Genomic DNA, 15,285 nt, shown 5'->3' with positions numbered 1-15,285 from the left:
TTGACCGATTTAACGGTTTTAAATTCTTATTTCCCTTTATTTTATTTCCATATAATCTTATTGTGTATATTTGTAACAAAGAGTCATAACGAACTGACTAAATTAGAACATTTATGACATTATTAGATCATAATATATTTTTGAGCTAACAATCAAAAGACATTCATCAAACAATATTTTTCATAAGGGAAAATTTCATATATGTCACTAATAAACTTCAAAATATCATATATGCCAAATTAAATTTCTAAATATCCAAAATGTCACTATTAAAGTTGAAATATATCAAATTTACCCAAATGATTAAACTAATATAAAATAAAATGTTAAATTCCTTTAAAATTATAAATAACATATGTAATTGACAATTATACCCTCTTTTTATTATCCTTAATTACATGACATATATGCAACTTAACTTTAATTTGACGATAAACTAATTTATGATCTTACCCTCTTAGCTATGACTGTAAATAAAAGTCGATCATTAACTTTTCATAAGTAAAATCTTTGAAATATACACCCGTTAAAGGTTAAATATCATCAACATTCCATCTAGTTAACTTACACAATGAAAAAAAAAAAAAACTCAATTCAAGAGTGAAAACAGTAACATACATGTTTACATAGTAATGTAAAAACATACGATTATCATGCTTCCATTCCCAATTATTAGCCAACGATATAGGTGCCTCCTTACCAATATATCCCATCGGCTAAGACCAAAAAGAATGATGGACTTATGAAAATTTAATTAAAAGAATGATCAAGTGTCATCTTAAAAAATAATATAACTAAGGATATAATCAGATAAGTATGAGTATTACCTGATTAAATTGATTTGGAGAAAGAGAAAAAGAATGATAGGAAAATAATGGCTCAATATGATAATAGTAGGGTTAAGCACATACAGAAATATTGGCCAACCTACTTGATCTTATGGAGGGAAAAAATGCGAGAATGTGGCAGTATCATATAAAGATCTTGTGTAATTAAATTAATGATTATTAATAAAGGGTATAATTGTTAATTACAAATGTTATTTATTATTTTGATAATGTTTTAACATTTAATTTAATTAAAATTATTTGGGTAAATTTTTGATGTATTTTAACTTTAATAATGACATTTTTAATATTTAAAAATTTAATTGGGCATATTTGATATTTTGAAGCTTATTAGTGGTATACATGAAATTTGACCTTTTCATAATGATTCCACATAATTTATTTTACATGAGAAAGTTTAATTTCTCTAAAAACATACAAAGTCGAAGCAAAATATTTACATAAAGTATATTATATCTATTGTAATACTAACACATTATCATAAAATACATGTAGATATATTTTTCCTTTTATTAATGGCTAGATATCATCAAAAATTATATACATATATACTTTTGGTCCGGTCCAGTTTATGACGGTTTTTTCTTTATTTAAACCATAACCGAACCGATGAACCCGGTTTTTCAAAACTTAAATTGTCAAACTAGACTTTAGCAACTCAATCTGACCAAACCAATCAAAATACCCCGGATTGGTCTGGTTTTTACAGTTACACCCGACGTATAGTACCAGTATACAGTTATTTCTATAGATGTTTCTTTTTTCTTTTTTAATATATGATACTTTATGAAGTGAATTCTTTACAATCTAAATCAGTAGAACTTTTTTAAAGAATGATAAATGAGCTTGATGGTAATATTAATGATTTATTGACTGTTATGTACAACTCATTTTACCATCAAGTATTAATATAAGATATGTTGGCATAATGATTTATTGAACATTTGTTTCTATTTTGACTTTAGATATATTCAAATTGGCAATGTAGTTTCATTTTATGTATCAACTTCATTGGCTTATGCATTAGCCAAATATAATTTTTGTTGTTTACATCCTTAAACCATTGAGTTCCCAGTAAAATTTTCAAATTGTTTTACACGAATATCTTCAGGGAAATAAAATCCCAAGGATCTGGAATGTGATGAAATCATGCAAGTCCTCAACTAAAGGGCAAGTCCAAATATCTCATCAAAATAAATGATTGAGATTTGCTTATGTCTTTATTGTTAATACTCATTTAGTTTAATTAATTAATATTGGTTATCCTACCATCATTTAATTGGCCTAATTTAGCCAAAACAAAATGAAGCATTAGCTTTCATGTATTGTTGGTCTGTTGTATAACATTTGATTCTTCAAGTGACATGGTGGGATATACGTATGAATTCTCAAATTTTCAATCTTCATGTATTTGTTTTTCTTATATTTATAGATCTTTTTGCCAGAGGATATTAACTAGAAATATATTATAGTTATATTTATGTATTATATTACATATTAGGGGTGAGCAAAAACCGAACCGAAGACCAAAAAAACCATGAAGATCGAAAAAACCGAACCAAAAAAATAAAAAACCATTGGTTTTGGTTTTCTAAAAACTGAAAGTTGTGGTTTGGTTTTGGTTTCTAACAGTGGCGAATCCAGGCATTGATATGAAGGGGGGCATAAATTTTTTTTTTCTCTTTATTACTAATTTCCTTTAAAATTTATAAAATCTACAAGGAAAGTATACAAACTTATAAACATGGCTGGTCTTGATTTTTTTATACCCAGGATTAAATAAAAAAAAGTATGTTCTGTTTAAATTTTATACAAACAACACTCTAGTTATAAAGGATATACTATAGTTAAGTTTTATAAAGTTTGGGACTCATTTTTATTTAATTGAGACTAGATTGTAATTTTAACTATAAATGTTAATATTCTTAAAAAGTAAGTAAGTAACTCTTCAGTGCCGCTTTTCGGGGGGGGGGGGGGGGATGAGCCCCAATACAAACCTTACCTCTACCTAAGTAGAGAGACTGCTTCCAGTTTCTATCTAAATGGTAGAAAAGACCCTCCAACATTTAACTATAGTATAAATGTTAATATTCTTACTATGCATTTTATTCTAAAAAGTAATAACTTGAAAAGTTTAGGAACTAGATTGAAACTTTGATAATACACAAAGGGCTAGAATGGATAAATGTTAAAAAGTATGTCATCCTTTATCTTGAGAAACCTGCAAATCAGATCTATGCCCCCATTTGAGAAAACCGCCATGGACACATGAAAACGGAAAAAATAAACAGTAAATGAGTTGAGGGTGGGGTGGTGACCACCCTCAGTGTACATTGGCTCCGCCACTGGTTTTTAATGAAAAACCAAACTGAACCAAAAATATATATTTTTACTTTATGTTATATTTATATCATTTTATTAAATTTTGATAAATTTGTTATTATATTTGCATTTTTAGGTGTATATAATAATATCATTTATATGTTTTAAGTGAAAATACACAACAAAAGTAATTTGTTTTAATAATTGTATAATTAAACAACGCGTAAAAGATGTAAATAGTTATATATAAAATTTGAAGTTTGTACAACTTACTTTTATGAATTTGTTGTCATTGTTGTAATGTTATTGTTACTAATATTGTTTTGAAAACTTGTTGAAATTAATTAAGGTGTAATTATAGGGTATAAACTTATAAACTTTTGAAGCTCAATTTGATTCAAACCACAAGTGGTTAAAAACCGACCAAAACCGAAAAACCGAACTGAAATAGACCCAAACCGAAAAATCCGAAACCCAATAGTTTTAGTTTTCAAAAACCGAATTATAACGATTCGGTTTTGGTTTTATTAGTCAAATTCTAATAAAACCGAACCTTAACCGAAACCCAATCATTAGTTTCGTTTGTATCCTTAGATAAATTGTTTTACTTCGATATCAGATCCATTTTGTTTAATCAAATGATCATAGCAAATCAAATCCAGGGCAGATATATGGATTGTTTAAACACTCTACAACTGATCCACAACTCCACAAATTATAAAGTTTATCAAATCAAATGATGCATTTTGCTGTACAACTACAATGGTTCATTGGAAGAGATTGGCTGGTTTCACCTCAAGTTGTAGAGTTTGTGGGTTAAGTTGAGAGAGAGGGAGGAGGGAGGGAGGCTGAAAGACCAGGAAGAAGGCAAAGGAAATGTGATAATTTCCCCATAAGATGGTTATCTGATGAGGCATACAACTTAGATGCGTAACACATGAACCCAAAAAATGGAAAGGTAGATGGCAAACATCCTGATTTGTACAATACTTTAAGCTCCTACAAAAAAAAATCAAGACGACATTTTTTTACACAACACACAGTATCCCAATTCCTAACCCCAAACACTACCATCTAATTCTATTCTACTGCCTGCATAACACAAATTTCCTCGAATGGCCTACAAATCACGCAAATTTTGCTCAAGTTATACAAAGTCCTTTGTTTGTCCGATACCATTCCACATTTCGAAGCTACCAACATCTTGACTTTCCCTACTTGACTCTGACACCTCGGTCTTGGCTCCTTGTGACTTCTTCAGCTTTGCTACAAGAACCCACATATTTGCAAGCTCGTTTTCAAGATACGCTTCTCTCTCTTTAGATTGCTCTACTATACCTTGTAAATCAGATTCTCTTTGATTTTTTTCAGATAGCATGGCTTCGTAAGACATTTCTCTTTCTTTGCTCAATGCGAGTTCTCTCTTTAATTCTGATTGTGTAGGGCTGGCTTCTTTATGTCTGAAATGGCCATTGTCTTTACGTCCATTTTTAGTGGCACCCGATGGTCTACGTTGGTGTGGGGAGCTCTTTTGTGATGCCAACTCAGCTGAGATTCTCTCATTGTGGTTCATTAGTTTTGCAACTTCTTCTGAGAGTGCCTTAAGCTCAACTGCAGCGGCTGACGCTAAGCCTTTGGCATAAGAGCTCTCTTCAGCTAGTTTTTTATTTCGGGATTCTAACTGCTCTTTTGATCCAGTTAGCTCGGTCACTTTGTGTTTGAGTTCTTCAACTTCAAGTGCCTAAGTTCAATACAAAAGCATTACTTTGCAAGCTGCTTTGATTATTCAACAATGTTTCTTGTGAAGTCATTCTCAAAGTAAATTTGTGCGCGTTTTTTTGGCATTGAGTTAAGGTGACAATTTTAACCCATTAAAAAAAATCCGAATCAAGTTGCTATGTTTTATCTCAAACAAAGACAAACAAGTATAATAAAATATATATGCTCAAAAGGAACATACCAAAAGTCTCCCAGTGTACTTTGAATCAAGAAATTAGTTTTTTATGGCAATGATAAGTTTTTATTTTATTTTATTTTATTATTTTATTCTATTTTTGCAAAAAAGTGCTTTGGCTCAATTCAACACCCTTTTAAACTATGGTAGTGTCATATGTTCTGGCTGACCACAGAACCAAAAAAGAACCAGACTGCACCAGTACCAGCTATATCTGGCCTAGTTCTCGGTTCTAAAGTATTTGAAAGAAAAAACAATTTTGTCGGTGGGATATGACAATAGGTGCTTCTCGTCCCAGTCCAGTCTGGAAGTGGAACCATATCATTCTTTTGCTTTCGCTTTTAGAATATTTTAAATCTTGAAAAGATAGATTTTTCAAGCTATAAATCCCCAGGTTTGTACTTCAAAAACCGATCCTTGGTCCAGTCTGGTTCCCGACTTCATTATTCTTATCTTATGGTACCTGTTTGGCCCAGTTTCGTCCCCAAATCCTGATGTTCCCCTTGTTTCATACGTGCCTAATAATTATTCATTTTGTCCCGCCTATTACCCGAACCTACCCATTTTGGCAGCTCTAATTACAGAGAATACCTGAGCTTGACGAAGCAGCATTATCTTTGCATCTCTTTCAGCATCGAGTTTACTCTGTGCATCAGAAAGTTGATTTTTCAAGGAGTTGATTGTTTCCTGTAGTCCTTCACATTCATTGATCTGGAGGAAACATAAAATTCACTAAATCATCAACAGAAAAAATCATTATGTTGCAGGAGAAAACATCACCGCTGGGTTCTCAATCTTACCTTTTGGTTGAGCTGCTCTTGAAGTACTCTATTATCCCCAGCTTTAACCTGGCAAATGAGAGATTAAAACATATCTCAAGCTGGAACAAACTTTTCCTTAGATATAAGCATGAAAACATTCACTTCAATGCTCTTTTTACTGTTTGATTGCTGGAAGTTCATTACTTTTTTGGCACGATATAAACTGACAAACGTCCCAGAAATTAGCAAAAACTGACTAGAGTGCTAAAAGAACATACCTCAAGCTCAAAGGCCTTCTCGTTTAATTGTGCTTCTAGCTCTGTCAAAGACTGCATAAGATGGAAGTTTGAGCTAAGGATGAAAAGAGTACACCAAGAGGCAAGAACATAAATTTTAATGGTAGCAGATAGGTGTGGCAAGATGTGTGGATGGGGTTGGGTTGACCCGCAAACATTTCTTTGTCAACTTTAAAAAAAGAGGTGTAACTAGTTAATGTGTTAACTGTTAACTATGATTACGAAAATAATATTGTTATGATAACACGATTTGAAAGGTTAAAAACAACTAAGCGGCTTTAACCTGTTTGACCATCATTGTTTTAGCTAAAACTTTGATTTGATCCATTTGAAAAGGCACACAAAAAAATCGACACATTCATAAGTACATGGATCAAAATCATCACTTCTAGTCATAGCACTTACTCGCTGTTCAACTTCATTCATCTTGTGACAAGATGATACGGTAGAATTAGCAATTTTGTCTTCAATGAATTTGATTTGATCATTCTTTGACTTGATTAGTTCATTCAACCGCATGATCTCCGCCTGTACGTGATAAAGTGTCAATATGCAAAGTTACAAACACCAGTTACGGACTTACGGTTGATAAAAGATTTGAGTTATTACATTCATAGATTCCCTCTGTGGGTCTCCAACATCAAGTGACAATCTCTTTAGAGCACTTGTATGAATTGCCATCTCTTCAGACAAAATCTTTTGCTGCTCTCTAAGGAGGTCAATTTGGTCAATTGTCCTTGTGCTTACTAGAGGACTCTCTTGTAGAAATGTACCTTCATTGATGTCTTGATGTTGTCTGGCCCCCGGTGAGAATTCAGCAGATCTGCACTCCGATAGTAGAGACTGTGAATGCCGTGATTCAGTAGGATTATCTGCTGGGGGCGTTGAAGGTGTACTGATAGATTTGGCAACACTTGATTTATCACTAGGACTGGTCAAAGCCCCAGAGATACTGTCTCGTCTCTAGTAACAGAACAAAAAACAGATATATAATGAGCGTGAAAAACACATGAGCCACATAGAGGAGTTGGTTCAAACACACTGATATATTTTCACGTAAATAATCGGTAATTCTTAACATTTAAACAATGAAAGCAATGAAATTCTTATGTGTGCATAAAATCACAAAATGTGTAAAATTAGGTTTAGCGCAAAAACGCATTAAATACTTGAGCATGATAGATATTTACACATGTCATCACATTTTATACATTAAATACTTGTTCTCAGTAAGTAATACGCTTATTGTAACAGGTATTTATGGAGATAGAACTGTTGCTAAAGCAATGTGATCATAAATGATTGAAAACCAAGAAAAATTACGTCTAAATTTAACATGCATCTAACACCTTGCATATACGGATGATACTCATTGAGATTTTCTCACAATGTGAGAAAAAGAACCTAAAGATGACCAACTAGACTTCACGATACTTTGATATCTTTACCTTAAAGGAAAATTTTCTGTTGAAATAACTAAGAATTGATAGACCTAATTTCAGTTCACATTTCGTTAAACCCATAAACAAAGCAAGAATTGCAAAGGGGTACTGACCCGTGGTTTCAACCAATTAAGTAACCCAGGTTTCTTGGCCTTTTTCTCCTCTTTCAGTAGATCACTATTATTTTCCACACTTCCATCAAGAGAAACATACAACTCAGAGTTTTCGTCATCCAAAATTAAGTCACGCTTTCGATGTGGGAGATACGCAAGCTGGCCATCGCAAAAAAATCATACAGATTACATAATTAAAATTAAACAAGAGAGTTAGTATGACATTTTTGGCGTGTTAGCCAGAATGCTATATCACAAAATCAACATATATATAAAGTGTAAAATGGATTGAAAAATGGGCCAGTCATTCAGTTACCTCTTCTTCACCAAAGGAATGTCGTCGTCTTAAATTAGAGCGATGAGAAAGTTTAGATGATGGAGAAGACTTCGTGGAAACTAAGATTAATTTGGTCAGCCTCTGTATTCGGCTTAACAAAGCCGCTTTGGCTTCTTCTTCTTGCTCCAATCTCGATTGCAGCTTCATTTGACCATCTTCTAACTATACACATCACATATACCCAAAAGAGACTGGATAAATAATAGGGTTCACTACTTCATGAGATAGAGAGAAGTGCAGCCTTTTTGGAACAGAAATGACATGATGTTCATTTATTTTGGGGGAAATGAGTTGTCATTACTGATGATCGTTTACATATTTGGTAAATCCATCCACTTGGATTAAAAAAAACCAACTCCAACCAATTACATTAATATTCAGTTATGCAACAACATAATCAATGAGGTCAGAGTTGGTGATATGGGTGGGTCGGGTAATGGTTATAAGATTAACGGTAAGTTTTTGTACAAGTCGAAATAGGTCGAGTTAGGGGACCTGAAACACTTTTGTGTTCAAACTTTTTTAGCATCCTATAAGTTATTGTGTTAAGCATGAATACCAGCATTATCATTCATAAGAAACAGTTTTTCTTTTTAAGTTTTAGGCATTAAATATGAACTTTGGGGTTACTTTTGACCCATTCCTTCAAGCTATTTTATGTATCTATCTGTTTGACCCGTAAGAGATAAAATGCAATACACATAGACCTATTCATAAGGATATACTGAACTTTCCACCTCATATCGAGATCATGAAAATCTGGACATGTCGTGTAAGAGGAAGGGATAATAACTTCCCTATCGCCGTAGCCTAATGGTTGAACAACAATGAATCGGCATTGATGACTATGACTTCATTCTACAGGAAATATAAATGTAGTATGCAATTTGCATTATTCTGATCGAAGAGGTACCTTTTGTTTAAGTAGAAAAATGTCATCACCCCCGGTATCCTTGTACTGAGGAACTACAACGATGCCACTTTTCAACTGTTCTAGCTCCTCCTTTAATAATCGAATTTCATGTTGGTATTTCTTGATAAGGGATTTCTCATCAATGATCTACAAAATAACAGCCTTACATTACAATACTGTCAAAGAAGACTAAATTCAAGCAGTAACAGTTTGGTGTCCATACCTTATTTTGTGCTGCTTGAATTTCAATGTGTTTGGCACGGTGGGCAAATTTTAATGTATTGTGTGTCTCCTCTGAATTGCTTGATGAGGGAGTAACCGTGCAAATAAGCTAAAAAGTGGAAACAAATTATTACCGTGAACAAATAGTATTATGATCAAAAATAGGGGAAACCGAACGGGTGGTTGAGGAGGATTGGGTTAACGATCATGTTTGGATATGCGTCAGGTAGTGGAAACACTTTTTGTCCAAAAAATTTTCAGATTTTTTGAAAACAGTTAGTACACCAAATATGATTACATAAATAAGTTATTTGGAAAATAATCTATTTTTATACTACATTAAAAAAAATTCGGCATGAAAAACACACAAAGTGAAACTATCTATTTGAACTGTTATAGATGTACATAGCCTGAATACACCACTTCAAAAGTAAACGGGTTGCAATTGATTTAAATCTACTGTGCAAGACTTACAGATACTCGTCCATGACCACTTAGTGAAGATTGAAGGAGCCGAGTCAATTTCGAGTCCCTGTATGGTATATGAGCTGCTCTCATGTCTGTCAATTTTGATATAACCTATGACAGTTCTGGGTTAGCAAGAAATAAAAGAATATGACTGATAGCTAACAAGGACCCCACTAATATCATAGCTTAGACCCACATAAAATATATCTATTCTTTTGATGTATAATACAAATGATGAAGACAATGATGTCCAATCATTAGAGTAGAAATTAAGGCATTTGTTTTCCGAGGACCTCAGACATATTTATACAAAACCTTTGGTTATAAATATTCATAATTTTAGATGTCTCGTTTTCTTCCACATACAAATGCAGAAGACTGCCTTTGTAGTATGAGTAGTATAGACCTTGAAAATTATCATGACAAAAATAAACATGTGTAAAGGAAACTGTTACACTGAAAAAACACTGGCAATGATTGGGGCCTTACAGTTCCAAGGGTCAGCAGACTTTTATTTATGTAGGATCCTTCTTTCCGCCGAACACCAGTAGTCTCGGCTTTAGAGCTCTCAGAACCCGCCAGATCTATGAGGTTCTACAGTTGAAATGAAATGAAGTATGATTAAAACTAATAAGAATTAATAAGTGATAGTGGTCTTACATGAAAGAAATTACAAAGCTGGTTCCTTTTAAACTACTCGATGCTTGTTGTTCACAATAGCAAGGAACCAAAAAAGCAAATGGAAGCTAAATATCAGATGCATACCAGCTGTGACAAGTTGACATCCCCGCTGTCACCATTTACACCACAAGGGCTACTCTCTATCGTCTGTTATAATGTAACAAAGTAGTAAAATATCAGAGAAAAAAAATACCCTAGAAAAACAAGATGATAAACAGTAATCAACACAGATAATACAAGACAGAGGCTTGATAACAATAAATGAAAACAGTTGAAAAGCCATCTTATCTAATTGGGAAATGAGGGTCCATCTCATATGCATGTATTAAGCATGTGTATGCTGGAAGCTCCTACTATTTCCTTCATAGTCTAACTACTCCAACATCTGACGCAAATCATTGCATGGAGTATTGGCGTTTCTTTTTTGGCTAGTCCATTGCTATCTTTGTTTCTGGACTAATTACTGCTAACTCGTATGCATGTATTAAGCATGTGTATGCTGAAAGCTCCTACTATTTCCTTCATAGTCTAACTACTCCAACATCTGATGCAAATCATTGCATGGAGTATTGGCGTTTCTTTTTTGGCTAGTCCATTGCTAGTATCTTTGTTTCTGGACTAATTACTGCTAAAGTCTCTTCAGCTATTGCCATTTCTTGATTTATAGATAGGCTGGCAAATTACTACATACGTACACAGTACATGAATAGATTAACTATTTGCATGTGTCCATCAACTCAAAATTTAATATTACAGGTCAGACGAAAGTGTTATGAAGATAATGCGGTGCTTATATCCAGAGCGAGTTCCATTTTAAGCCATTTCTTTAAAAATCATATGCATAACCTACCTACTTAAGATTGTTTATCATGATCTACCCTAAAATCCACCAGATGAACGAGGACAAAGACTAAACAGAAGAAAAACCTATAAAACACTTTGGCATCACCTGATGAGCAGTCTTATCAGATCAGTAAAAAAAATATTACACCACGCTCAGAGAGTAGTCATTACAGGGCAATAAAAATCAATGCAAATCAAGATGAGTTCTTCAAGCAATTACAGAATGTACCAATGTAAATATTGTGTGACTTCTGCTGCTGAGCAGATTAAAATTTGTTGAACCAACATGTCTGTGTTCTGTAATATAAAAGAACGTAAAAATGGGAGGTCAATTACATTCACAAAAAGAGCAGATCAAGTATCACTTGATTCAGTACAGAGCAACAAAAACCCTCAAATTTTCCAAGTGATTTGGATTTATATGATTAGATACACGAAAGCACGGCACAGAAAAGACAAACCTTCTCCAGCTGCAATAAGGGAAAGTGCATGGGCAGGAGATAGCACAACTTCCTCCTTTATACCTTCAACGAAGGTTCCCTACAAGCAATAATTATGGGATATTAAGATTTTTGATAGAAACATAAGGTTTTGAGGGCATTTTATATAATATTGTGAATTCATATAGGAGTATAAAATGGGATCTCAAACAGGCGGAACACCGTACTATAATGTTAGTAACGCATGGTGACTATGACATTGATATGCTTCATAAATATACGTATTCAACATCTAACTTTGACAAGTGAATAAAACTGGTAGTTCTAGTTTTCAATACACAATGACATGGCATGAACAAATTACCTGATTATCCTCCCTGATTCTTAAATTTTGGCCAGCTGGATTAAGCAGGTCATTAACAACCTGTGAGAATACAAAACTTAAGATTGTAACATTACGTAAAGAAATTTATGCATCTGCAATACATGGCCAAGGAACACAAACACCAGGGTGGTTCTGAAAACTACATACAGAGGCAAAAAAAAAAGAGCACATATTCATTAACATTGAAGAAAGAAGTTGATATAGTATACAACACAAAATGAACAAAACTACAAAAACAAACAGAAACTGTATATGTAATTGTACCCAGATAAGAACAGTGATAATTAAGTATCTGACTAAATCGCTGTGCATATAATGAGCTCTACAGAAAACATATTCACCAAAATTTGAATCAGTTTTGAAAAATATTGTTCAAGACATGAGAATGCAGGACGGCTGCTTTGTTCAAATCACCAGTTCACAGAAACATCAAAATTTTAAATTAAGCAACACGTCAAAAAACATCTATGTCATCACGTCATCTTTAAACCAGAAATCCACCCAAATAAAATTCCTCATATACTATTCAGATGGTATTATGTAGTGACAACCAAAAGAGCCAGAGATCTGAAAACATTCGATTTAAGGGGAAAAGCAAAACAATGAAGGAAATGGCAAAGGTAAGACCACATCACCACAACATTGGTGGATTTGTTTTATTAAGAAGCACCAGTGAAGAGGTTACTAAGAAGCATACCTCATTATAAATTTCCAAATATGAGACACGAAGGAGAAATTCACGACTTGGAGTCTGGAAAATATAAAAGGATTATGAGATAATACGCTAAAAAAAGTGTAACTTGCATTAATGGTATCACGAGTTTGGCCACACATACCTCTTGAATTATACTGAAAGCATCCTTTACTGCCAATGGGATGATTCCAGGGGACCTCTGATCGCCCTGACTTATGTATACGTAAAAAAATCAAAACAAATACATTGGAATGTATGATATATATATATATATAGAGAGAGAGAGAGAGAGAGAGAGAGAGCATAAGAACTCAAGACTCATCTATTCATGCAGCAAACCTGAGTTTATAACAAGTAATATAACCCACAAAATAATGAGGATACAATATAAGAATATTTAAACTGTACTTACATGCATTGTGTGTGTCTTCCCACTACTTGTAACACCATATGCAAAGATAGTCCCTTAAGTGAAACACCCAACAGAATAAAAAAAAATTAGGTAATGCAGACATATAGAAAGAATTCACAATAATTAACAACTAGAATGGGAAGGCTACTAGCTTTTCATAATATAACTACTGCAGATCGTAGGCTGCTTTAGTCAAGGATGCTCTGAATCCAGGCATTTTATTTATAGATCAAAGATTGCTGGTTAGACTGATTATATAACTAATCATTCTTTCTGCTGAAGCTCCAGATATGCTAAACTTTAGAGCAGCCACTATAAGATGGTAAATATGATTGTTTTCTGTAGGCTCATGCAAACTTAGATGTTCAGATGGCTTTTCTTCACATCCAACCATTCGAAGCTAACATTTAAGAATTTATTAATTTATAAAGTTACATTAATACAATACATACCGTTTACACCTTCCATAGCACCACCGACAACATGGTGGGCGGCGATATCGTACACATGACGTGTTGTTGTGGTAGGCCCAAACACCCGATCTGCATTAATGTATTTTGTTATGTCAAAAATGTAGTTTGAACAGGGTCATCTATTCATCTCTTAAAGAAAGTTTTTTTGTAATGTGACTATGTTAAGTGTACAAAATCAACCTCAGCCATCCATTAAAAAGTTATTAAAAATGCAAAGATAATAAAGCATAAAACAAATGTCTCAAAGGTACGGTGAGAACAAAGCTTAACTATTAAACTATACCGTCTTACAAATTGCTCCGTCAAAAGTTTGATACAGTAGTAACTATAGTTTCACATTAATATAACCATACCGTATGCATATGCTATGGACTGAGTATTCTCATTCCGCACAATCGTTTCTCCGTCCGCATACCACGCAATCTCCTCTCCCTGCCGTATCTCCCTCGGACTATCCATTCACAACAAAACTAATCACTAATAAATCAAAATTAACCACAAATTAAAACAAAATAACATTAATTAAAATTGAAGGATTACCTGAGCGGCCGAAACCGAACCGTAACGGTAACGTTCTCCTTCGATCTCTCCGAACTCAACGGCGAGCTCAAATTATCAACCGAAGCTTCTACAACGTGTTTCGAAGACGAAGTAGTGGAAGACGGTTGCAAATTCGTGTACTTGGAGACTGATTTTCGTGGTTTTGAGCCGGATTGCTTTGACGCCATTTTTAAATGAAGATATTTGTTTTTTTTTTTTGTTGTTGAATATTTTAACTTACATTTTATGGAAAAAGAAAATTATTTGATTAGTAAATAGATATATATAGATATAAAAAAAAAAGGTTTGATTTGAGGAAAGTAGGTGAGAAATGAGTCAAGTGTGGGGGCTGTGAGTAGTAGCAGTAGGTGGATTGATAGATTGATTGATACTATTATTGATTATTGTGCTTGCCTTGGAAGCGATTATGATGATGATGATGCTGCTGCTGCTAATTTATGATATGAGAGAGAGAGGTGTGTTTTATGTGTGTTAATGTGTGTGTTCCGTACTTTTCAGGGGTGACTTTCAGACCACCAGAAATTTGGAATACTAAAAAAGTGGAAAAAATCTAGATGCATAGATACAAAAGGCTTTTTTACATTTTATAATCATGAATGAACTTTGATATTCTAGATAAAAAGTGAATTTTTATTAACAGTTTTACCCAGGGTTTGTATCTAGATTGTTTGTTGTGTGTATGGTGTCTTTCTAGATATAAGGTTCATAATCAAAATATTCCATAAATATTCATAAAGTTTGTATACTATTTTTTTTTTAATCATTTTAAAAGATGTTACGTAAAGAGATTCAGACTTAATAACCCTTATAAGGACATTAAGTAGCTTAAAATTAGCCACCTTAACATTTGTTACCATGCAAAACATACATTTGTGTAAGCAAAGTATATTTGAGGAAACCCGTCGATGAGACATCGAAAGATTATATAAGAAACATCACCATATTCAAGCGCCACTGGGAAATGCGTAGTCCATTGATTGTATTCATCGGCTATTGAAGAATTGTCTAATGGTTTGACAACGTCAATTCAATATAGATGATAACGGGCATCAACAATTTTGCTCAAAGTTATGGTGTTGTAGTATATCTGGATTTGACATGTTTTATTGGTATAACAGTG

General features: G+C 33.4%; 1 protein-coding gene across 2 annotated transcripts; it reads right to left on the bottom strand.

Annotated features, from left to right (window-relative positions):
* Positions 1-4,108: 4,108 nt before the first annotated feature.
* Positions 4,109-14,387, bottom strand: LOC122597578 (kinesin-like protein KIN-7K, chloroplastic). Of its 2 annotated transcripts, XM_043770158.1 has the most exons (22): positions 14,145-14,387; positions 13,958-14,055; positions 13,584-13,673; positions 13,132-13,184; positions 12,862-12,927; positions 12,723-12,776; positions 12,005-12,064; positions 11,662-11,740; positions 11,430-11,497; positions 10,442-10,504; positions 10,166-10,270; positions 9,683-9,787; positions 9,210-9,317; positions 8,987-9,133; positions 8,053-8,235; positions 7,737-7,895; positions 6,791-7,144; positions 6,587-6,709; positions 6,164-6,214; positions 5,925-5,972; positions 5,716-5,835; positions 4,109-4,911 (listed from the first exon to the last, which is right to left on the bottom strand). In XM_043770158.1, the coding sequence occupies exons 1-22, from the start codon at positions 14,330-14,332 to the stop codon at positions 4,318-4,320; spliced, it is 2,916 nt and encodes a 971-aa protein (XP_043626093.1). In that variant the 5' UTR covers positions 14,333-14,387; the 3' UTR covers positions 4,109-4,317. The 2 variants fall into 2 exon arrangements, with proteins under 2 accessions (XP_043626093.1, XP_043626101.1); XM_043770166.1 differs by lacking the exons at positions 13,958-14,055; positions 14,145-14,387 and having other exon boundaries at positions 12,862-12,931.
* Positions 14,388-15,285: the final 898 nt, after the last annotated feature.

This window comes from Erigeron canadensis, chromosome 1 (assembly GCF_010389155.1).
Source record: "Erigeron canadensis isolate Cc75 chromosome 1, C_canadensis_v1, whole genome shotgun sequence".
NCBI classification, from domain to species: domain Eukaryota; kingdom Viridiplantae; phylum Streptophyta; class Magnoliopsida; order Asterales; family Asteraceae; genus Erigeron; species Erigeron canadensis.
This window is presented reverse-complemented; position numbering and strand designations above follow the sequence as displayed.

Excerpts from the sequence above, each read along its gene's own strand:
- LOC122597578 (XM_043770158.1), bottom strand. The coding sequence starts at position 14,332 with ATGGCGTCAAAGCAATCCGGCTCAAAACCACGAAAATCAGTCTCCAAG. Across the intron at positions 9,318-9,682 it reads GTGGTCATGGACGAGTATCT|CTTATTTGCACGGTTACTCC; the intron begins GTAAGTCTTGCA and ends TCCACTTTTTAG. Across the intron at positions 9,134-9,209 it reads TTCAAGCAGCACAAAATAAG|ATCATTGATGAGAAATCCCT; the intron begins GTATGGACACCA and ends GTTATTTTGTAG.